This window comes from Pteropus vampyrus, unplaced genomic scaffold (genome assembly GCF_000151845.1).
Source record: "Pteropus vampyrus isolate Shadow unplaced genomic scaffold, Pvam_2.0 Scaffold191, whole genome shotgun sequence".
In the NCBI taxonomy this organism is placed as follows: Eukaryota; Metazoa; Chordata; class Mammalia; order Chiroptera; family Pteropodidae; genus Pteropus; species Pteropus vampyrus.
In genome coordinates this window covers 168738-193032 of record NW_011888972.1, presented here as the reverse complement: position 1 = coordinate 193032, position 24295 = coordinate 168738, and the positions used below count along the sequence as shown (strand labels likewise).

Genomic DNA, 24295 nt, shown 5'->3' with positions numbered 1-24295 from the left:
TTAGCTAGTGGCAGACCTTGACTCATTCAACAACTCAGTTTTTTAGACATGGATTGAGTACGTGTTATATGGCATAATATGTGGTAGTATGATATGAAGGTAATAAAATCCATTTTCTGATTTTGAGAAGCTCAGTTCCGTGGTCTAGAACTTAGAGCTACTGGTCAGAGTTTATTCTTTCCACTGCTCTATGCTGCCTCTCATTGCTTGAAACTTTTATGTGAAGTTGCTCATTGTTTATTCATTGCTCACCTCTTTGAGTTAGATTTCAGGGTGCTGAGGAATGTAGATAAAACCTTGGTAGATACTTGAACTTAGTTTCTTCAGGGTCTGTTAATGGATTTGAGTGCTGCTTATATAGAGAAATAAGTGCGCCACATACATAAGAAGCGACCTAGAAAAAGGTAGAATATATAGGCCTTAACCTTTGGGGATATTGTTACATTCGAGGAAGCTGGGATAAGTTAATGCAAAGCGTCATTAAGTGTCATGAGAGAGCATAAATCAGTTACAAGCTCATGTTTCTATATGGAGTGTTATGTTCAGTTTTGAGAGGCTGCCAGAATAGTTAAGTCCAATAGCATAACTTATTTTTGAGTACCTTGAGTTAGGGTAAAGGGAATGTGGTAGCAGCTCTGATTTTTAGGGTTTGGTTTTATTATCTTGGCTACGGATGGTAAAGGATAGGCGAGGGTTTTATGAGCTGACCTAGAAAGGGAGGATGCTGCATTTGATAGAGTCTCAGTGCTCTGGGATGTTCTTTTCTAAGTTCCCTTGTTCTCTGATGGTGCCTTCATTGATGCCCTTAACTTCCTCCTTCCCTGACATTGGTCCCTTCACATAGCTTGGTTTCTAAGTGTGCTGCTTTGGAATAATTGGAAGTGGATTAAGGTCATTAGAAAAGGCTTCATGGAGGTGAATTTTAAGCAAAATTTTGAAAGACAAGATTTGATGAAGCAGCAGCAGGGCATTTTGGTTTGGAAACATGGCTTGTCTAAAGTTTTGAAGATAGAAATAAGCAAGTAGTGTGGGGGGAATTGACCAGATTTTCTTGAAAGGAGTGGAAAATATGCTGCCAAAATTAGCAAGAACCAAGAATAGAGCAATTTGACAGCATCTTTATGCATTACTTGGGATTTGATGCCATAAAAGGTTGTAAACCAACGTAGGTTGTTAAGTAAGAGGCAGAGTGGTATAATGAAAAGAAAATGGACTTTGGAGTCGGAACGTCATAGGTTCAAATCCCAACTCCATATTTAGTTTGATATTGGGAGGTTTGGATTTCTTATTTGTAATGCTCAGTTTTCTTGTCTGCAATAAAGGCGATAATGCCTACTTGATGAATAGGGCTTTTGTGGGACTTTAAGTTCATGTGGCATTAAAGCACCTGCGTAGCACAGTGTCGTGATAGGTCTTTGTTAACCTTAGTTGCCTTTCCTTCCTAAATGAAAACGAGAAGTGCTGCTTGGTGCTTTGGGGTTTGGATTAGAAAAAGTAAAGGGGCAGGGTTACTTGGAGACCGTTCTCGTGGGCTAGATGTAAAGTTATCAAGGTCTAGAGTAGGGCATTAGTGGGCAACGACAGGCAGGGTCAAACTTGAGAATTGCTGATAAAACATCAATAAGACTCAGTGAGTAGGAAGTGCGCTAGAAAGAGGACAGGCTTTGTTGTTAAACCAGGCTTGAGTTGTGACTTGGTCACTTAAAATTGTATGACGCCGAATAAATTGCTTAACTTCTACACGTCAGAATAATTCCTGCATTGCAACATTATTGGGAGGATCATAGGTAAAATAGCTACAAATACTTGGCACATAGTGGGAACTCCACAAGTGGAAGTTGTTATAATTATGATTATTACCGATCGATTGGAAAGATGTGTTGGGGGTAAGAAATCGATGAAGGAGACAGGAGACTAAAGTCATAAGGTGGGAAAATGAGGATGAGATGGTATTAATAGTAACAAAAAGGAATTTAGAAGAGGGGACGGTTAGTCAGTGTGCTGCGAGGTGCAGCTGTTGAATATCTGAGTGGGAAGGTTCTTTAGGCAGCAGAATGTGCATTGTAGTTGTAGAGGGGCTAAGTCAGAGCCAGACCTACACATTTGGGTTAAATCTGGATAAAGGTGCTTTTTGAGAAAAGGGAATGAAAAGTGTGTAGAGGAGTAAAAGCGGAGTGTTCAGGACCAAGTATTGAGCGATGCCAGTGGTTAAAGGGCAGTGAAAAGAATAACCAGCTGCAGAAGGTAGACAGAAAAAGTGTTCAAGACTCGGGAGGTCAGAAGAAAGTCCGATCTTAAAGGAAACTGACTGTAAGAAGAATGTTAAATTCAATTATGAGATTGAACAGGGTGAAAATAAAAAGTAAAACAGGATTTGATCAGGAGAAGGAGCAAAGGTTTTAAACAGTTCTTGGGATTGCCCTAAATTCCTTTATGAGGTATACATGGTGTTAACAGCGTTTGGCAGTATTGTGATGTCATCTCTTTCTGAAGACAAGCTGCGTCTCCTGTGTGTTCTTAAGGGATCTGAATATAGTGCTTCATGTGGTGCTTTAAATTCTTGAGTGACAAGGGTGCTCAAGGCTGTTTTGCGGCATTCTGGATATTGAGGCGATCACCTTCTTGGTTTTATTAGATTACGACGACGACGACTATGATGCTGATTGTGAAGACATTGATTGCAAGTTGATGCCTCCTCCACCTCCACCCCCAGGACCATTAAAGAAGGATAAGGATCAGGATGCTCTTACCGGTGGTAAGCAGAGACTGGCTATTTTTGTCTAAGGAGCAAGTTCCATTCCTCAGTCCAGGCTTTTGGCAGGCACACAGGGGAAGGATACAATTTCCAGTGATTCATACAGTTTTGAAATTTCCATATTAATGAGAAGGTTTACTTTTAAAACATTTGGCAACAGTATTTTAGTATGCACTCAATAAAAAGTTTAGGTCAGTGGTTCTCAAATCTGGCTGCCCATCAGAATCACCTCAAGTGTTTAAAAAAGTACAGATTCCTGACTCTCACCTCTGGAAGATCTGATTCAGAAGATCTGGGGTAGACCCCCCCCCAAGAATTTCATAGCATTCCCCAAGTAATTTCTGCATACTGGTATTTGGAAGCTACCTGTTTCGATGATTCTCTTCAAAAGAAATGATTAAATAGGGAAGACACCCTAGAATGTATATAAGAGCCAACTACCAGATTCAGAGATTTCAAAAGCAGGGTCTTCGGTGGTCATCTCACCCCTTCCTGTGTCTGTGACAGTAGTAACCCTGCCCTAGGCTAGAAGATTGGGGAAGAGCAGTGTCTGATCCTTCTGTCTTTTGAGGCTTACGTTAACCCAAATTCCTCCTATTAGAACTTTAAGTCATTTCCCTTTTAGTCTGCAGGCTAAATAGCATCAGTTAACTTCAGGTCATTGATCTTATTTCGTGCTAAGTAACTTCATTGTTATCTTGCGGGGTAAAAGAAATTCTCCAGCTTATGAACTGGACATGGAAAGGCCTGACTGGTATAAAAGCGTTACATAATTTTGCTCACATTCCTTTAAGTTGACAAACTTACAGAAATTAGTAAATGTAGTAATAGTCTCTGTTTTCTCTCATCACAACCCTAGGGTACCAGGTGCAAGGTGAGTTGGGGATGGTGGGAGATACTGAGTTTGAATGAGTTCTCTGGGGTGCATACTACTAGTAATCTGGGTGCTTGGAACTATATCCCCTGCCACTGAGCCATGCACATCGCCTGGAATGGGTGTTGGCTGAATTTGAGGAAAAATGCTCACAGTTACATGCCAAAAGGCTTTCTCTTCCTTGTTGCAGTGTCTGAGGATGGAGAAGGCATCATCTTGCCCTCCATCATTGCCCCTTCCTCTTTGGCCTCAGAGAAAGTGGACTTCAGTAGTTCCTCTGACTCAGAATCTGAGATGGGACCTCAGGAAGCAACACAGACAGAATCCGAGGACGGAAAGCTGACCCTACCGCTGGCTGGGATTATGCAGCACGATGCCACCAAGCTGTTGCCGAGCGTCACGGAACTTTTCCCGGAGTTTCGGCCTGGGAAGGTACTTTTCTGTGGAGAACACCCACATTGCAAACCACTGACTACTTCTGAATACTGAGTTCTGTTGTTATGATGCCTCACGTATAATGAATAAGACCTAAAGTTTTCCTTATTCGGCGACGTTGTGTCACGTCTTTTTTCTTAAGTTGTGTACATTGTAGTACATGGGATTTATGTAGTTCCCGTTAGTGTTGTCTTGAACCTAGTCCAGATTATTAAGGGACACTTTACTCTTTGGATGCATGTCGTGAATAGGATTTTTTTTTTATGAGTTCAGCACTTTTTGGTCCCTCCCTGACAGTCGGGTAGTCCCGTGGTGGGAGTTTCCAGATGCTCCTGCGTTTCTAGCTGACGTTGACTCTGACATAGTAATACGTTTGCGTTCTAGGTGTTGCGCTTCCTACGTCTTTTTGGACCAGGGAAGAACGTCCCATCCGTTTGGCGGAGCGCTCGGAGAAAGAGGAAAAAAAAGCACCGCGAGCTGATACAGGAAGAGCAGATCCAGGAGGCGGAGTGCTCAGTGGAGTCAGAAGTCAGCCAGAAGTCGTTGTGGAACTACGACTACGCTCCGCCACCGCCTCCAGAGCAGTGTCTCTCCGATGACGAAGTAGGCAAAGTAGAGGTCTGGGGTTAGGAGCTACAAGGGGAACAGATGAGTGCCCTCCAGTTTGTCTGAACTGGAAACATCACCTTAGCAGGCAGAATCCTGTGTTGAGTATGAGTACTCATGAGTCCAGTCGCAGTGGCTGTCCCTTCTTTATTATAGTAGACGAGGATTGGGGGAGGCAGATTACAGTAATATCCCCACTGGTGAATAGGAAAGTTTGGGTGATAGGCGGGGCGTGCCCTGAGATACTGTCGCGGTTCGTGTTCTGACCCCAGTCCTGTTCAGGAAGCATCCTCGTGGCTCCTCTGAGTCCCCCGCCTGCCTGTTAACTCCCATCTGGGATCGGAGAAATCCTCCTCCCCTCCTGCATTGTTCCGTTACAGATCACAATGATGGCTCCCGTGGAGTCCAAGTTTTCCCAATCAACTGGAGATATAGATAAAGTGACAGATACCAAACCGAGAGTGGCAGAGTGGCGTTATGGGCCTGCCCGACTGTGGTATGATATGCTGGGTGTCCCTGAAGATGGCAGTGGGTTTGATTATGGCTTCAAACTGCGAAAGATGGAACACGAACCTGTGACAAAATGTAGAATGACGGAGGTAAGCCACATTGGTGAGAGGAGTCAGTGTGCCCAGGGCCACATCAGTTTCACTTGACTTTTCAGTTGGGGAGATACCGCATAGGGTTTCTTAGGTGGGAGATTTAGGCATCTAAGCCTTTTGCTTGGTATGGGATGTTACCCTGGCAACTGGCCCCCCTGCAAGGGTTCTGTTTGTGAAGCGAGTGCTGTGCTCGACTAGGAGGAGGAGGAGGCAGACATTCCTCCATGATCAGGTTCTTCTCTCAAGCCGGGAACCACACATGAAGCATCTGATGTGGGATTCGGAGTGGGAACTTTGACCAGTGACCACTGAAGGACTTGCTGTTCCTTCCCTTTTGCAGGACTGTAGGACACTTGAGGACAGCAGCGGCACTGACCTTCTGGCTGATGAAAACTTCCTGATGGTGACACAGCTGCATTGGGAGGATGACATCATCTGGGATGGGGAGGATGTCAAACACAAAGGGACAAAACCTCAGCGTGCAAGCCTGGCGGGCTGGCTTCCTTCCAGCATGACGAGGAACGCCATGGCTTACAACGTTCAGCAAGGTGCGCTGCTGGGCGGGCTGTGCCCGACACACTGCCCTTCGTCTCTGTCACCCTAGGCGGGCATAGCTGCGATCTTTGCTGCTGCTGAGGGACAGTGAAACGTTTGGAGCCTGAGTCCTGTGATTCTAGGCCGTAATAATTTTTTTACACTCTTAGTAAGCTAGAATGGGACTCTGGTTTCGCATTAGAAAAATGGGAAAACTGCTCTGAAGTCAAAGATCTTTCTGAGGCCTAACAATGTTTTAGAGTCTGCTTTTGTTTCTGAAGCCCTTTTCTTTATCATTCTAGAATTTGCTTTTCTCTCCTTAGATATGCAAAAGACTTTCGGTATGCGATGGAGAAAACTTTGAAAATGCAATAGTATCAGAAGTCACTAGTAATCCTTTACAGAGATTATCACTTATTAACTTTATGGTGTATTTTGTCTTTGATCTTTTTGTTTTCTGCGTGTGTATGTGGGTGCGTTCATTGCTGTAGGTACAGTTTTGTGTACTGTGCTTTTAGCATAAATATTCTGTGTCATTCAAAGTTCTTAAAAGTCTAATGACACAGCTCATTTTAAATAGAAAAAAGGATACTAAGTGGCATATTTAATATCCTGTTTGTGTAAGTGAAAAAAAGCAAAAAAGCACACTATATAAACATAGAAAGCAGACCAAAAGAAAATACCCTGTGGGGTTCACAGTGGTTATTTCTGGTTTGTAAGATCACAAACAACTTTTCTTTATACCTTTTTCTATTTTCCAAATTTTTCTCAGTTCACCTGGATTACTTTTACAATTCAGAGGGAAAAAAAATTTTATTTTTGAATCTAAGGAATAGATTTTTTTTCCTTTCCTTTTTTTCTAAACACTTTATTGGCTGCATAGTATTCTTACATGAAAGTTTTCATAATTTATGAATAATTATTGTATTTTTAATATAATCTATTTTACTGTTAGCATATTTTGCCATATCATTTATTGCCATGATTTATTTTACCAGTCCCTTATTAAACATTTGGTCATCCATATTTTGACTATTACCAAAAATACTGCAACAAACATATTTGTCTACACTTTATTAAAGTGAGAAATACTCCTTCAGTCACATGAGTAATGCTACAAACATTTGCTCTTTTCCCTCTGCTAGAATCATAAGTGTTAAGTCTGTTACTGTTTCTTCCTTCCGTTTTGACCAGGTTTTACAGCCACCCTGGATGACGACAAGCCTTGGTACTCCATTTTCCCCATTGACAATGAGGAGCTGGTGTATGGGCGCTGGGAGGACAACATCATTTGGGACGCTCAGGCCATGCCCCGGCTGCTGGAGCCTCCCGTTTTGACACTTGACCCTAATGACGAGAACCTCATTTTGGGTATGATGCTGGCAGGGCCAGTGTTGCTTCTTCGTAACTGCCAGTTAGCTTCCTGCTAACATGAGGGAGCACGAAGGACTCAGAAGGGTTGGGAAGGTTAAGACTAGAAGCTTCTAGGTAGCAGTTTGAGAGCAAAGTTGGTGGTCAGTCTCCCATATTCATGTATTGTTTAGGGAAAAGTCATAATGCGAGAATGTTGGAAAGTCGTGCCTTTGAGATGTTGGGAGTATAGTCTGGTGAGAGTGACTCCCGAAGTAGAGGCGGTCTGGGATGGAATGCGAGATCTGGCTTGGAACTGCAGCACTACCAGTGGGCAAGGCGACTCTTCGGGAATAGCAACTCCAGAGCGACTTGTTTCATCCTCAGAAATTCCTGATGAGAAGGAAGAGGCCACCTCCAACTCCCCCTCCAAGGAGAGTAAAAAGGAATCGTCTCTGAAGAAGAGTCGAATTCTCTTAGGGAAAACAGGAGTCATCAAGGAGGAACCGCAACAGGTTTGCGAAGGGCAGAGGGGCTTGGTGTTTTGAAGAACAAAGGTCATGGAGAAGGGGAGTCTGACTGAGGTTTATTTGGTGATCTGTCATTAGAACATGTCTCAGCCAGAAGTGAAAGATCCGTGGAATCTGTCCAATGATGAATATTACTACCCTAAGCAACAGGGTCTTCGAGGCACCTTTGGAGGGAATATCATCCAGGTAAAAAGCAGCATTTTTTCTGTGGCGGATGGGAACCACTGCATCGTTTCGAGGGGAGGATATGGGTAAATCTCGCCTAGGCCGGAGTTGGTGTTCAGTTTGAGCTGCTGTCTTTTCTGTTCCAGCATTCGATTCCTGCTGTGGAGTTACGGCAGCCCTTCTTTCCCACCCACATGGGGCCCATCAAACTGCGGCAGTTCCATCGCCCGCCTCTGAAGAAGTACTCCTTCGGGGCACTGTCTCAGCCAGGTCCCCACTCAGTCCAGCCCTTGCTGAAGCACATCAAAAAGAAGGCTAAGGTACGCTCGAACCCTGGTTAGAAAAAACAGCCATAGAAGACTTTAAAGTATACGTTGGGGAAACGGACCGGATGTTAGACGACGTTAGGGAATTAGTGTTTTATTTTCTCTGATGCGATAGAATAGTGTCATTTAGGAGAATGTCTTTATTCTTAGGAGATGCACGTGGAAATATCGAAGCTGTAAAGTGTGTATCATGATAACTGCAATTTTCCAAAATGGTTCAGAATCTCTAGAGAGAGTTATAGGTAAAACAAAAAGGGCAAGAATGTAAACAGTTGTATCTAGGACATGGGATGATGTTTATATGTTTGAAAACTTTTGCAATGAAAATGAAAAAAGGCGAGGTAAAATTGTTTTTGGTGTCATCGTCCAAGAGTGCACAGCATCGATGTGTGAAGTTATTGTCCTTTCAGGAGCTGGATTGTATTCTTTTTGTTCTGGGCAGATGAGAGAACAAGAGAGGCAAGCTTCAGGTGGCGGAGAGATGTTTTTCATGCGCACTCCTCAGGACCTCACAGGCAAAGATGGAGATCTCATTCTAGCAGAATACAGTGAGGAGAATGGACCGTTAATGATGCAAGTTGGCATGGCAACCAAGATAAAAAACTACTATAAGCGGGTGAGTCTCTGTTCAGAAAATCTTTGTTAACGTTGCTGTAGTTAGAAATCCAGTGATAATTTATGAACACGTATTTTGTCTTTTTTACGCTGTAAATTTCTTGGGAGAAAGGAAGGGTATCTTTTTTTTGCAGTTAGTATATGTTAGTAAAATGCCATGCTCGTGGAATATTTTGTGCAGGTTTATTGATTAAGTTCTGTGATAGTAACGGGATCTGCCGTTCCCTATAGAAACCCGGAAAAGATCCCGGAGCCCCCGACTGTAAATACGGAGAAACCGTGTACTGCCATACATCTCCTTTCCTGGGCTCTCTCCATCCTGGCCAGTTGCTGCAGGTGAGGGATTCTTTCCTGTTACAACTTTTCCTAGGGTAGTTGACAGGTGAGGAGCCAGTCAGCGTAGAAAGAACCGATTCTAGGTGATTGAGATACTATCTGTGCGTCAGATATGGGGGAGAGCGGGACAATCTAGGAGTTTCTTTGATCTTTTTATTAAAACTGGCTCTTCGTTGTTTTATTCATAAACGAAATTAAAATAGACCGTGTGCTTGGAACTAAGAAGAAAGTAAAATCTTTAGAAAAGGAAACACGTGAACTAGATATTTAAAAAGTAGCTTTTTGAAAATACACACTGGTAAGAAGTCCAGAAACACCTGGGTGGAATAGGAAAGTCAACCTGGGATTGATACTTTACTACAGTTAATTTTAATTTGTATGCATAAAATTGGTATGTTTTGATTACATTAATCGCGGTCATGTTGAGTATTGAGCCACACCTGAACCGTACGGTCTCCAGCCACAGTGAAGGTTTTCTCCCCGCTCCTTTGTTCTGGTGGATGTAGAGAGGCCCTCTGGTAGCCTGGCTTTTACAGATTTTGTCAAGGGGCAGCTTAGAGGCCCTCAGTGATGTGAGGACATCTTTAGCACTTCCTGCCTTTTCTCCTGCACTTGATTTTTTTCTTAGCAATCTTAACCGCTCTCCCTACTCTTGTACCAAGTTTATTCTCGTGTTACTGTCGCTCATTTTCCTAAAGCATCTGCAAAGCCTTTTCTTCTTTATCCTTTACATCTATCGTCCATTTCCCCTCACATTTTGAGTATTGTTTTTATGCTGTTCTGACATTCTCCCTCCCCCTGTAACTTCCTTTTGAGATTTTCTACCAGTCCATCCCCTTTTGTGGGTACTTCTGTCGTCTGTTGAAGATCCTTTTTATCTTCCGTAGTTTTTATTCTTTCTGCATTTCATATTTAGATTTTCCATACCCGCATATTGACGATCCTCCTCCTGTCCACTTTTCTGATTTTCTGAGAATTCTTTCCTTAGAGTCACAGGCTTCTTGAGACAGTTGATTCCTGTCTGGCTGCTACTTAATTTAAACAAGCTCAGATGTTTCAGTCCTGCATATTTAGTCTTCTCTAGCCCACTTTCTACTTTTTGTGGTCTTTAATTTATTTAACGGATGCTTTGATCTCATCTGCATTATATTAGAGTCTGTGCTGGGGGCTAAGATAGCTAGTATAGAACTCGTTAGTTTTTCAAGTAATTTTATCACATCCATAGCAATCCTGTGAGGTACAGGCATTTTGAGTGTCTGTTTTGTAGCTGAGGAAAATTAAGCTCAGAGATATCTGATCTTAGACAGTGAATGGCAGCAGAGCAGCCAGTGTCATTTGAATCCAAATCGTTACGCTTCCCCACTACTGACGCTTAAAGATAGCCAGTGGGTAAGAAGTTACCTGTCTGATCCCGTTGCGTAGTCCACATTACAGTTTGTTTATATTGCTGGGTGGATCTGAGATGGTGGAATGCGGACGGAGAGCACATCAGCTCGATTTTCCTTTAGCATTAGTCAACTCAGTGTCCTAGGGCTTCTCTGTATGTAAATTCTCTGTTTTCACTTTTGCTAGGCATTTGAGAACAATCTTTTTCGTGCTCCAATTTATCTTCATAAAATGCCAGAAACTGATTTTCTTATTATTCGGACAAGACAAGGTTACTATATTCGGGAATTGGTGGATATCTTTGTGGTTGGCCAGCAGTGCCCCTTGTTCGAAGTTCCTGGGCCCAACTCCAAAAGGGCCAATACGCATATTCGAGACTTTCTCCAGGTAAGAATGAGAGGCAGAGAGGGGATCGGGGTGCACATGACAGGGTATGTATATGTGGGGGCACATCAGGAAAGATAAAACATAAAGGGTTCAGCAGTGGAAGGGGCCCTGCTGAGGACTTTCATCGTTTCCTCTGCTACATAAACATTTGGTTTGTCGGGCAGGTTTTTATTTACCGTCTCTTCTGGAAGAGTTTAGATCGGCCACGGCGGATTCGAATGGAAGATATAAAAAAAGCTTTTCCTTCCCATTCAGAAAGCAGCATCCGGAAGAGGCTGAAGCTCTGCGCTGACTTCAAACGCACAGGTCATCCGTTGTGGCGGATTATTTGTTCTCTCTGCCTCTTTCCAAGATAGGGATTACAGCTTTCAGTTAAAGGATAAGCGTACAGTTCATAAATTGGAAATAGAAATTGGTAGTCATCAAAAAGAGGAGAGGTAGTAAATCATCTGCATATGAAAGCTCTCATGGCTTTTTGATTTTTGCCTGCCAGGAAATGCAACATGGTCGTTGGAGATCTTAGATGAAATGTAGGAAACCCAGCAGCACAGCTTTTCTTGGCCAGTCAGGCTAACTCTGTCCAGGCCTGCTGCTGCCTTCTAGAACAATGCCTGGTTCAGTCTTGGTTTGCTATCCATGTTGCTGTCAATAACAGGGCCTTTGGAATTCAGCAGAGTCTCATTCTCTCTCTCTATCTTTTCTAGGGATGGACTCAAATTGGTGGGTGCTGAAATCGGATTTCCGCTTACCCACCGAAGAAGAGATCAGAGCTATGGTGTCTCCGGAGCAGTGCTGTGCTTATTACAGCATGATAGCTGCGGAGCAGCGACTGAAGGTAAACGCCTTTTTCTGCAGCACAGCCTGTGCCTGTGGGTGTTTTCACAGAGACGAGGATGAGGACGGTGCTCACTGGTGTAGAAATGATGGTTACTAGGCTATTACCAGTTATTTCAAAATTCTAACCGAGGTACTCTGTGTACATTGGTGCTGGGGAAAACGACTGTGAATGTCAGTGGGAGGGCTTAATGAGGGACTTAGGGCACATTGTTTTTGCCTTGAAAATGGTGGCTCATCCGTTCGGGTAGGCCCTGTTCTTTACAAGACAGGTGTGTAAGCAGGGAAAGTATTTCTCGGTTTCTCTCCACAACCTTCCCGGTGGCCAGAGATGATGATGGTGCTCCACACGTGGCTCAGAGAAGCCCAGTGTCCTTCTCTGGCTAAGATTGGAATGATCTAGCTAGGGTGGGGTAGTACGACTCTGTCCTACTGACTTAATGAGCATTGCCATTTAGCTTCCTAAGGGCCATGTATCAGCTGGTAAGTCCCTTGCACTGTGGTGCTACATCTTCCGGCAGCCTAAGGATGTAGAGTGGTGACAGATACAGCGAAGACTGTACAGAATCCATTCCGTATGCAAAATGTGCTTTTGTATTCTGTACTTGGTGTTCATTGAAACTCGTGCTTTGTGTTTTCCAATTTATCCATTGATTTACGGATGATGTTTGTCTTCTTCCAGGATGCCGGCTATGGTGAAAAGTCCTTTTTCGCTCCAGAAGAAGAAAATGAGGAAGATTTCCAGATGAAGATAGATGATGAAGTAAGGCTTTACACTAATTTTTGTTAGTACACCTCATTTATCCTTTTAAAAAAAAACAGCTTTATTGAAACGTTGATACAGAATAAACAGCACATACTTAAAATGTACTGTTCGGTATGTCTTGGGGGGTATGTTTGTACCTGTGAAATCTTGAGTGAATCTGTCACTCCCAGAAGTTCCTCAGTGCCCCGTTGAAATCCCTGTCTTCTCTCCACTTTGCCTCTTCCCTGACAACCACTGATCTGCTTTCTGTCACTGTAGATTAGTTTGCATTTTCTAGAATCTTGGATAAATGGAATCGTACAGTATGTATTCTTTTAAAACTGTGGGAATACATACATAACATAAAATTTACCATCTTAATCTCTAAGTGTACAGTTCAGTAGTGTTAATACATTCACGTTGTTGTGCGACCAGTGTCCAGAACTCATCATCTTGTTAAACTGAAACTTCAGTAACCGAAAAACACCACTTCCCTAGCTGTCCCACCCCAACCCCTGGCAACCACCGTTCTACTTTCTGTCTCTGTGAATTTGACTACTCTAGGTACTTCACCTAAGTGGAATCGCACATCTTTGTTTTGACGTGACAAGTTTATTTCTTGTAGCGTAATATTCTCAAGATTCATCTGTCATAATGTGTGTCACAATTTCCTTCCTTCTTAATGCTAAATAATACTCCATTGTATGTATAGACCACATTTTGCTTATTTATTCATCCACTGTTGGACATTTGGGTTGTTTCCACGTCTTAGCTGTTGTGAATAGTGCTGCTGTGAGTATGGGTGTGCAGCTACCTATCCGTTCAAGACCCTGCTTTCAGTTCTTTTGCATATATATCCAGAGGTGGGATTGCTGGATCATGTGGTATTTCTTTTTTAGGTTTTCAAGGAACATCCATACTGTTTTCCAAAGCAGCTGCACCATTTTACATTTCTATCAATGGTGTTTAAGAGCTTAAATTATTTCACACCCTTGCCAACATTTGTTATTTATTGTTTTTTTTTTTTTGTGATAGTAGCCATCCTAACGGGTGTGAGGTACTATCTCATTGGGGTTTCGATTTGCATTTCCCCTCATAATTAATGATTTTGAGCATCTTCTCATGTGCTTATTGGGTATTTATATGTCTCGTGAGAAATGTCTATTCAAGTCCTTTGCCTATTTTTGAATAGGGTTATTTTTTGTTGAGTTGTAGGAGTTCTTTACATGTTCTGGATATTAATCTCATTAGATGTATGATATACAGATGTTTTCTCCCATTCTATAGGTTGCCTTTTCACTGTGTTGTGTCCTTTGATGAAGAAACATTTTTAATTTTGACGTAGTCCAGTTTATCTGATTTCCTTTTTGTGTCTTGTGCTTTTGATTCCATACCAAGATAGCGTCGCCAGTGTCATGAAGCTTTCCCCCTCCCCCTGTGTTTTTCTTTTAAGAGTTTTATATTTTTAGTTCTTATGTCTAGGTCTTTGATCCATTTTGGGTTAATCGTTTATACATGGTAGAAGGTGAAGGTTCAACCTCGTTCATATTGTGTGTGGATATTTTGTTTCCCAGTACCACTTGTTGAAAGTATACTTGTCTTTAAATCTGCATTCATCCAGGCTATTATGTATATTGATAGATTGCTACTCTTTATTGCTACATTATATTTCATAGTATGATTGTATCACGGTTTAAATGACTAGTAAACCACTGAAAGACATTTTGATTGTTGCCAGTTCTTGGCTATTATGAATAAAACTGCTATGAATATTCACGTATACATCTTCGTTTGGACAGATGTTTCCTTTTTTCTTGTATAAATACCTAAAAGTGGAATCGCTGCATCATACGGTGATTCTGTCTAACCTTCGGAAGAACTGCCCGGCTGTATTCCACAGCGGCTGCACCGTTTTGTATTCCTCCCGGCAGTGTATGAGAGTGGCAGTTTCTCTGCATCCTTGTCAATACGTATTTTCTGTTTTTGTTTATGGCCCTCCTAGTGGGCATGAAGTGATCTTATTGTGGTTTAATTTGCATTTCCCCGATGACTAAGAGTGTCGAGCTTCTTTTCATGCGCTTATTTATCATCCAGATATCTTCTTTGATCTAGTGTTTGTTCATCTCTTTTGCCTATTTTTATTTTTAATTAGTTGCTTCTTTTCTTATTGAACTTTGAGAGTTCTTTAGGTATTCCAGGTTGAGTCCTTTATCAGATGCGTGATTTGCAAAGATTTTCTCCCAGTCAATGGCTTGTTTTTTAGTTGTCTTAACAGTCTTTTGAAGAGCAGAAGTCCAATTTGTCAGTCCTCTCTGTTGCTCGTGGTTTGGTGTTGTATCGAAGAGATTTTTATCTAATTCAAGGTCACAAAGATTTTCTCATGTTTCTTTCTAAAAGTTTTATTGTTTTTAGATCTTATATTTAGATCCATTTTGAGTTAATTTTTGTATAGGGCGTGTGGTATAGATTAAGATTCATTTTTTGCATGTGAGTAATGTCCAATTATTTTAGTACCATTTGTTAAAAAGTTGAATGATCTTACACTCTCTTGTCCAGAGACATCCTTTGGGTCCTTATTTTTTTCAGGAACAAGTCCTTACCGTGATTTGCAAGGATCTTGGGTCTTGCGTCTGCCTCTAACCTCTCATCTGTCATTGCCCATCTTGTACTTTAGGCTCCAAACATATTTAAGTCCATTCAGTTCCCTACATTTATTTCCGTTGCCTTCCAGGACTTCGTAACTGCTGTCATTCCCTCTGCCTAGAATATTTTCTGTTCACTCTGGTACTGTCGACTTTCACTTACAAGTTATACTCTCTTGGAAGGTTTCCCTGACTCATGCCCTCACTCACACCCTTCACTCAGATTGGATCATCATCTTTTATATAAAAATCACATTTTTTTTTTTTTTACTTTCCTATCATAGCATTGATCATGTACTGTTGAATTTGGTTGGTTGGTTGTCTCTTCCTTACTAACATGAGGTCCTTGAGAAAGTAGTGCTCGCGTATGGTAGATGGTCGAATGAATAAATTTATGAGCGAGTGATTGTAAATGAGGTCAGACAGAGCAGGAACAGAAGCATTGTTGTTCTTTTGAGACTGGAGTGAAAAATGAATGCCTTAAGAATTTTAGAAATTAATAGTTCTGTTAAATGGCCTTCAAGACTAAATCTTGAATAGAGAACTGGCCACTTTCTAGCTAATCATTTATAATCTGGACTGGTCTTTGTGGATGAGCACATTCTCTTTGTCTTAATTCCCTGGTTATTTTGTGGGGTTAGTAAATACTATTTAGGGTCCTAGGAGAGGACAGGCTTTGACCAAACCAGTGACACAGGTAGAATGGTCTGGTTTGGTGCTGCTGGGGATGGGGCCAGTGTTTGTAAAGCATGAGACTGTACAGGTCATTCTAGAGAGGCCATTTGAGCAATTGGACACGCAAATGCAGTCATCAATCTAACTCGCCTCTGAGCATTGGGAGGAGGCAACATGGTCTTTGAGGACTCTCAGTTAAGCTCAAGGGAAAATGGGCTGAAGGGTCCCACTGTTCCGCATAGTCCTTGCACTGTCTGAGATCTTGCCTTCTATTCAATAGCATGATGTAAGTACCATGGGAAAGAAGAACAGCAAGCAAAGTACTGGGTAACTTGATGTAACTATTAATTTTTGTGGACAGTTTACGAAAGCATCAGATTGTATATTATTGTAATTACTCCAACCTTGTAAGTAAGGCTGGACATACAGTGAACTTTTCCTCAGCTCTTAGGATCTTTTTTTATACCTCAGGTTCGCACTGCTCCTTGGAACACCACAAGGGCCTTCATTGCTGCCATGAAGGGCAAGTGTCTCCTGGAGGTGACTGGGGTGGCAGATCCCACGGGCTGTGGTGAAGGATTCTCCTATGTGAAGATTCCAAACAAACCAACACAGCAAAAGGTAAGACTGTCTGAATTCCCAGAAGCTGGAAATTAAGGTACGCAGAAATGGAGGTTGAAGTGGTGAATGGGGTGGAGGCTCTGGAAAGCAGTTATGGCCGCGATCGTCTAGTGGTTAGTACTCTGCGTTGTGGAGAGCAGTTAAGCTGCCATGATGAACTTAGATGCTTACTAGAAGGAATTAAGCTTAGTGGGTTTCTTAACCTGTTTTGTTCTGGTTTTGAGGTAGGATGATAAAGAGCCTCAGCCCGTGAAGAAGACAGTGACAGGAACAGATGCAGACCTCCGTCGCCTGTCCCTGAAAAATGCCAAGCAACTGCTACGTAAATTTGGTGTGCCAGAGGAAGAGGTGGGTGTGGAACAGGAAAACTTTGAGGCTTTTAGGGGCTTTGTATGAAGAAGGAAAAGCCAGGAAGCAGGTAGAAGGACCTGCCTGAAGAGTTTTGTGGTGTGGGTTGTACTCGACTGGATCTTGGATACTTTTTCGGGAGTTAACTTTCCCAAAGCTTTCTGTTTAACTTCTGGGTAAATATTTTTTGTCTGTTCCTCTAACCGTGTGCCTTGGTTCTTTGAGATCCCTTAATGATCTGTGTATGCGTGTGTGTCAAACCCTCTTGTAGATTAAAAAGTTGTCCCGCTGGGAAGTGATCGATGTGGTACGTACAATGTCAACAGAGCAGGCCCGCTCTGGAGAGGGGCCCATGAGTAAATTTGCCCGTGGATCGAGGTTTTCTGTGGCTGAGCATCAAGAGCGTTACAAAGAGGAATGCCAGCGCATCTTTGACCTACAGAACAAGTACGTTGTTTCAGAGCTGCAGAAAATCCAAGCCGGAAATGGGGGTGGGGGTCCCAGACACTGTTTCCTAATGACTGGGAGGTCACCTCAAAACGATTAGCTGGTCAGGTGTCTAAGATCATTTCAGGGTGGGATCTGTGCATAACACTGCTAGAGAACCTCCTGCCTTCAGAGCAGCTTGACAAAGGTTTCGACTGTCAAGAGGCACTCGATTTGAGCTTTGGTCCTGTGACCACTTTTGTGGTCTCCTTGGGCTTGGCAGCCGTCGCAGTGGTGATCGGGGACGGGTAGTGTTTTATTTCCTGAAGACTGAACTGGTGAGAGGACGATAATACCCTATTAAAAGTGAGCAGTGTGCTGATTTGTTTCTCAGGCTTTCTCCAGGAATTCTGAATGTGAAATGCTGTGCGAACTTGCCTTGTTGATTGACTGTCTAGGAACGCTTTGTAAAGCTTTTCTGTGAAGGACCACATGTCTTAGTGGATTTCGAGTATTCCTTTTCAAGGTCGATTTGCCAAGTTGCTACTCTTGCCTACTGAAACCGTATTTTTTCAACTCTTTCTACACTTCCATGTTTTTCCTCATGTAAGTTAACGTTTTTTTCTCCTTTTAGGGTTTTGTCATCAACTGAAGTCTTATCCACTGATACAGACAGCAGCTCAGCCGAAGACAGTGACTTTGAAGAAATGGGAAAGAACATCGAGAACATGTTGCAGAATAAAAAAACCAGCTCTCAGCTTTCACGTGAACGGGAGGAGCAGGAGCGGAAGGAACTACAGCGGATGCTACTGGGTGAGGGTAGTGGCTTCACAGACAGACAGGCAAAAAAGAGGAGGATCGAAAATGTGTAAATAACTTGACACTAATAACCGAGGCAAATCTGGAGGCAGAAGAAGTAGGGGATGAGTGTAGAAAAGCCTGTAGATGAGGGGGAGATTCCTGAAAACTGGACTCTAGGTTTGTCTGGGCACAAATTGAAGAGATGCTGCAAATCTGCTACTGCCTCTGTCTGTGTCAGGCCTGGCCAAGCCAGGGGTCTCAGTACTGTATGTCAAGTGAGCTTTCTGGGCGTTCATCCTAGAGGCTGAGAGTGTTTAATACAGAATCCGTGGGTAAATTTGAGGGCAGTTCTTGAACCCTCTGAAATCACATGTAAAATTCTGTGCAAATGTGCCTTTTCTGAGGAGAACATCCATGCTTTCAGAAGATTCTCAAAGAGGTCTTAGACCCTAAAAAGTTTAAAATAAGCAACCAAAAATGGCAGAAGTGGAGGGTGGGGGTGCTAAAGGCCTGAACTGGTTTGGGGCGCGGACGTCGGGAATGAAAAGAGGAGAGAAACCAAGGTGACCTTAAGGTTGCACCTCGGGGCTCGCCCGAAGGGCGCGGTACCTACCGCTGGTTCAAGTAGTACCTTTCAAAGTGAGAAGCAGGTGTCAGAAGGGAAGGCGCAGCGTGCGGGGTGGAGGTCCCCGGCCCCTTCCCGGGACGGTGTCCAGCAGGCAGTGGAAAGCTTGGATGTAGATACTGAGAGGGAGGATAAAGGCTGAAGCTGAAGGTTTAAATGACTATTCTCACTCATAATAGTCTTTCCTTTGTTTCTTTCTCTCTGTAAAAACTTTGTATAATTCTGTTGTTTTGACTACTTTGTAAACATGTGATAAAGCCTTTTCACCAGTGTGGTCCTGGACCAGCAGTATCTACATCTCGTGGGCGTTTGTTAGAAATGCAGAATCTCAGGCCTCACCCTAAAGCTGCTGCATTAGAATCTGTATTTTAATGAGATCCTCAGGTGATTCCTATTGATTCATATTAAAGTTTGAGAAGCATACTCTAGGCCTTAAGACTCTGGACTTGTTTCTGCGGTGCCATTTCCCCCCCTGGGTGCTTGGGTGCTTTTCTTTAATGTGCTCATCAACCGCTTCCTGCTTGGGTTTCCCTCTTGCACTGCGTGTGGCTCCGAGGAATCAACACAGCTACTGCTCTTCTGTCCCCTGTAACAAACATAGTTCTTTGAGATCCTCTCAGAACTTTTGGCACTGAGAAAAGTGGGAACATTGGCAGTGGTAAGATGGAACCAGGAAGGGACAAATCAGTATATTTGGGGGCCGGTGGGGATTTTGATGCTTTCTGTAGAACCATAGTTTCGTGTGCATGTTGAGCTTCGAGGCCTCCACGCAACCCCAAGAAAATGGCCATTTGGGTGGTAGGGGGAATGTGTGGAAATCTTTTTCTGCCTTGCAGCAGCAGGCTCAGCAGCAGCAGGAAACAATCACAGAGATGATGACACAGCTTCTGTGACTAGTCTTAACTCTTCTGCCACTGGCCGTTGTCTCAAGATTTATCGCACATTTCGAGATGAGGAGGGGAAGGAGTACGTTCGCTGTGAGACGGTCCGGAAGCCCGCGGTCATAGATGCCTACGTGCGCATCCGGACCACGAAGGACGAGGAGTTCATGTGAGTTTGGCTCGCCGCTTTCCACCGTGATGAGAGCGTCAGGATCCTGCAGTCGTTCCCGGAAGTCTGTTAGTCGAGAACCATCTTGCCTTTTAGAGCTTTGGGTTTCGCCAGAGTCAGATCCCAGGGGGAATTCCGAATTGCTGCGGGACAAAGGCGTATTTTCAGTTCCGCCTGGGTCCTTTGCAATTTGCTTGGTTGGTTAGCTGCTTGGCAAGAACCTCGGAGATGATGCTCATCCCGAGACGGGTGGCACTGCAGATGGAAGGCTCGTGAGGGGCGGGGACGGGTCTGCCAGGTAGCCCCTGTCGTTTCAGCGTGGATGGAGGTCTTTAGTTCGGAGCCGCGTAGCGGTGTCGACAGTCTTCTCGGTTCGCGTTTGCTCATGGTCCTGTGATTTGTTTCCCCCGTTATTCAGCCGAAAATTTGCCCTTTTTGACGAACAGCATCGAGAAGAGATGCGAAAAGAGCGGCGGAGGATTCAAGAGCAGCTGAGGCGGCTTAAGCGGAACCAGGAAAAGGAGAAGCTTAAGGGTCCTCCTGAGAAGAAGCCCAAAAAAATGAAGGAGCGTCCTGACCTCAAAGTAAGTCTAGGGTGGCACGGCCGTCGCCGACGAAGAGGAAGAAAACACCCTCCCCCATCGCTTCCTAGGAATGAGGGCGGTATCCCGAAAAGCTGGTTCGAAGTGACAGGGCTACTTGGCTGTTCTCAGCACTAGTACGACCGGTATCGACAACATCAGACCTAATCTGGGGCCACTGGGTGTCATTTCCTACTTGATCCATCGGAAATATTTTCTAGGAGTCGAGCTAGGCTTGGTGGTTTCTACGTGTACGTTTACGTGCGTGTGTACATACGTATGCACATACACATCCTGTTTTTAAATTGTACGTATGAAAAGAAGCAAGAGAAACAAACATAAAATACAGGTTGCTTTGCACAACTTAGGTAGGATTCCAGATATTACTATGCAGTGTAGCTGTAATGTGCACCGTAAAGGGAAGCGGCTGTGGTGCAGTGGGAAGAGCCGTGGACTTGCAAATGGAAGATCGGGACTCAGGTCTGCTTTGCCAGTTAATAGCTCTCTGCTCTTAACCTCTCTCAACCTGTTTTCTATAAAGTGATACCTGTCTCAGTGTGGTCGTAGGAAGGAATAGAATGCATGGGAAGCCCGTTAAAAACAATAAAATTCTCGAGCGTAGACTGCTGTTAACACGTACTGAGGTTCTTCAAGTATTTTAATGTTCGTTTCTCGTGTGTGACGTTACAGAAATAGGATACAGTATTGACCCTATTTTACAGATGAAACGGGTCAGTTGCGAAACTAAGATGGAGACTTGTTATTACCGAGCCTTTTCCCAGGGGCTAGGAACATGCCCACGCTGGCTGCCAGTGCCGGCCAGCAGCCTCTCTCCTGCACACGTAGCATTGTCACAGTTGACTGCTTTAATCGGGGGTGGAAAGCCTCCCCGCTTTCTTTCTTTCTTGATTTTAAGGAAACGTTCGTTGTCTCTGGATTTGTTTAAATGTCGTTTCTGTATGTGCACTTTTGTCCAGTGGCTTCTTGTTGACAGCTGTATTTAGAACAAAAGTTCTGAGCCTGTCTTTGCTTCTCTCCTGCCTCGTATCTATGTGTTAGAGCTAACGTCATGCAGCGTGCTTACCTCTGACATACTGATACTTTTCCTTTTGCAGCTGAAATGTGGGGCTTGTGGTGCCATCGGACACATGAGGACAAACAAATTCTGCCCCCTCTATTACCAAACGAATGCTCCGCCTTCTAATCCTGTCGCCATGACAGAGGAGCAGGAGGAGGAGTTGGAAAAGACAGTCATTCATAATGATAATGAAGAACTGATCAAGGTCGAAGGGACCAAGATTGTCTTGGGGAAGCAGCTCATTGAGAGGTAAGAGACAGTTACTGGACTTTCCTCAGTAATTGTTGGCGGCAGTGAAAATGAGACTCTTTTGTCATATAGCACTCATTGTGCTCCACCACTTGCCCTTGGGCATGCTACCTACCTTTCCTAGGGGTCAGTTTCCTTCTTTACAAAATAAGACCACCCTCACCGGGGTAGTTATGAAGGTGACAAAAACAGGAGAGGCCGGATGAAGCACAGTAGATGTTCTTCCTGTTCTACTTCCAGACCTTCGTAATATTTGTGAGGCCCCTAATTTCACAATGTTCTAATGACCAGAAAGATTAGCGAGACGTAAACTATGCTTATACCTACCTGTCTCTTGCCAAGAGAACTTAATCAAGTGCAGAAGTTTTTAAATTAAAAAAAAAAATTTCCCTTAACTTCATAGTTTGGAAAATGCAAGCGACAGAGAAGTCGAAAGAATAATACAGTGTACTGTTTCTCTAAGTTTAACAACTGTTAACTTTTGTCACATCTGTTTCAGCTTTATAGATCTAAAAAATCTTTTCCTGACCTGTTTGGAAATAAGTTGCAGGCATCATGATGTTGCACTTAGAAATTCTTTGGCATAAGGACATCAAAACATGATACTGTTACTGTAGGAAAATTGACATTAATTCAACAGTATCTAACATTGAGCCCTTATTCAAATGTCTAGTTATCCTGATGTCCTGGTATCGCCTGTCCCCCAATTCAGGATCCAATCCCAGTTTGAACATTAAGTATTTCTGAGTCGCTCTTAATCTAGATCATCTTCCTCATATCCTTTGTTTTTCGTGACATTGAATTTTTTTGAGAAGTCCAGGCCAGTTGTCTCATAAAATATCCCACGTTCTTGATTTTATCGGCTGGTTTTCTCATTGATTATATTTGGATTGAATGTCTTTGGCAAGATTACTTACATAGGTGATACTATGTACGTTAACACACCGCATCAGGAAGCACATAATGTCAGGTTTTCTTACTGTTTTAATCATCTTGTTAAAGTGCCAGTCCCCAGATTCTTCTATATTAAAGATATTTTTTCTCCTTTGTAATTAACATGTGGGCGAATGTCATGTTCCCTGATAGTCATTCCGTCAGTAGTTTTAGCATGCAATGATGATCATTGTTTACCTCAGTTACTACATTTGCGGTTGCAAAACAATGGTTTTTCTAATTCTAGCATTCTTTCTACATTAGCTGGCCATTCTGTAAAGAGTTTCCCCTCTCTTTTCGAGTACTACTGTGGATTCTGCAATTTCTTTCCTTTGTGAACTTAGTCTCATTATTAATTTTGATGCCCATATTGTCCCAGATTTGACCCCTTCAGGCCACATCCTATGTCCATTTGAAGTGGCCCTATAAATCTTTGAGAACTTCTTTCTTGGCTTTCTGGCACAAGGGGTTCCAGGCTCACCTCAAAATTTTCCTGTCCCAGACTAGGATCAGCCATTTCTCTAAAAGAGTCTTGAATCTGTTTCTTGGAGAATAATATTTAGAAACCAAGATCTGGGCATTAGGTATGTTCATTGCCACTGAGATGTCATTGCTTCTAGGCTGTTAGCGGGCAGAACTAGGAAATAGACATGTATCTTTATGGCAGTACCTCCAGTTCAAGTTATATCTGCAGATTCTTCCTCGTCTTCCCGCGTTTCATATTGGTTTCTTTTCTCTGGTTCCCAGTGTCAATATATTTATTCATTTTCTCTGCCCTGTGATATGTGTAAAATAGTTTGAGAGTTAGAATACCAATTCCCCTACTAACAACTAACCTATAGAGTCAAGGTGTTTTTTCTAGTTTGTTGTCCTTGGACTATATGCCACTGAAGTTGTATGGTCGGGCTATTTTATATTCAAAATAAATTTGAATCGTTTTCGGAGTGTAGTTTTTAATGTGATATGCGGTTATATTTGTTTCAGTTTTTAAGTTTTAGATTCTTTTACTGTCCTTGTTGATTTATCAGTGTAATAGTCATGTTTTGAAGCCCATTAGACAAGGAAAATGTATCTCGGTCCCATACAATGGAAGGGAACGAGGTGGGGATTGAGGGGAAGTAAAATTAGTTTTTCTTTTTAAACCAATTTTTAATTTCCTCCTTGTTTCCATTCTGAATAAGTTGTTTCCTCGCCCTTTACCCTTAAGATAAAATGTTGGAGGTAGAAGGATCCTTGAAGTTCTTTTAGCCTAGTTCCCTTAACTTCCAAATAGGAAACTGAGGTGAAGCTGTGGCTTGCCTAGTTCTTTATTACAAGTTTGGAGACCCGATGAGCCCTTGCCTGGTTTGAGCCTTAGGATGTGGACGTCTGGCCTTTGGTTTGGCTTTCTCCTCCTCAGGCTCACACTCAGGTACTTGGACTTTTCCAGTGTAGTTGCTGCTTTTCCGGGGACTAGAAATAGGGACTGCAAACTATGAAAGTGTTATTGATTTCAGTGCAGATGAAGTTCGCAGGAAATCTCTGGTTCTCAAGTTCCCTAAACAGCAACTTCCTCCCAAGAAGAAACGGCGAGTTGGAACCACTGTTCACTGTGACTATTTGAATGTGAGTATTTGCCTTGTTTCTGACCAGACAGGGTTCTCATTGATTCCCCCAGCCTTCTGACTCATGGCTCTGACACAGCCATACAGTCTCCCTTTGGCCTTGCCCTGAAAATTATGTGTACTGTTTAGTGCAAGATTTCCCAGAATGTATTTGTCTAGCTAGAAAGTATTGGGGTTTTTTT

The 24295-nt window shown here is 43.0% G+C and overlaps 1 protein-coding gene across 1 annotated transcript in view; it reads left to right on the top strand.

Moving 5' to 3' along the window:
• Positions 1–24295, top strand: part of TAF1 (TATA-box binding protein associated factor 1) — a 57371-nt gene that overhangs the window by 2070 nt on the left and 31006 nt on the right. The window contains exons 4-26 of the mRNA XM_023537445.1: positions 2636–2755; positions 3820–4061; positions 4449–4667; positions 5051–5269; positions 5613–5820; positions 7001–7177; positions 7544–7671; positions 7765–7872; positions 7998–8171; positions 8620–8793; positions 9024–9128; positions 10701–10901; positions 11066–11207; positions 11606–11736; positions 12418–12498; positions 16269–16418; positions 16647–16766; positions 17038–17213; positions 17827–18005; positions 19455–19668; positions 20087–20252; positions 21365–21576; positions 24006–24165. Of these exons, the coding sequence (XP_023393213.1) occupies positions 2636–2755; positions 3820–4061; positions 4449–4667; positions 5051–5269; positions 5613–5820; positions 7001–7177; positions 7544–7671; positions 7765–7872; positions 7998–8171; positions 8620–8793; positions 9024–9128; positions 10701–10901; positions 11066–11207; positions 11606–11736; positions 12418–12498; positions 16269–16418; positions 16647–16766; positions 17038–17213; positions 17827–18005; positions 19455–19668; positions 20087–20252; positions 21365–21576; positions 24006–24165 (3806 nt within the window). The remainder of the gene's footprint in view (positions 1–2635; positions 2756–3819; positions 4062–4448; positions 4668–5050; positions 5270–5612; positions 5821–7000; positions 7178–7543; positions 7672–7764; positions 7873–7997; positions 8172–8619; positions 8794–9023; positions 9129–10700; positions 10902–11065; positions 11208–11605; positions 11737–12417; positions 12499–16268; positions 16419–16646; positions 16767–17037; positions 17214–17826; positions 18006–19454; positions 19669–20086; positions 20253–21364; positions 21577–24005; positions 24166–24295) is intronic.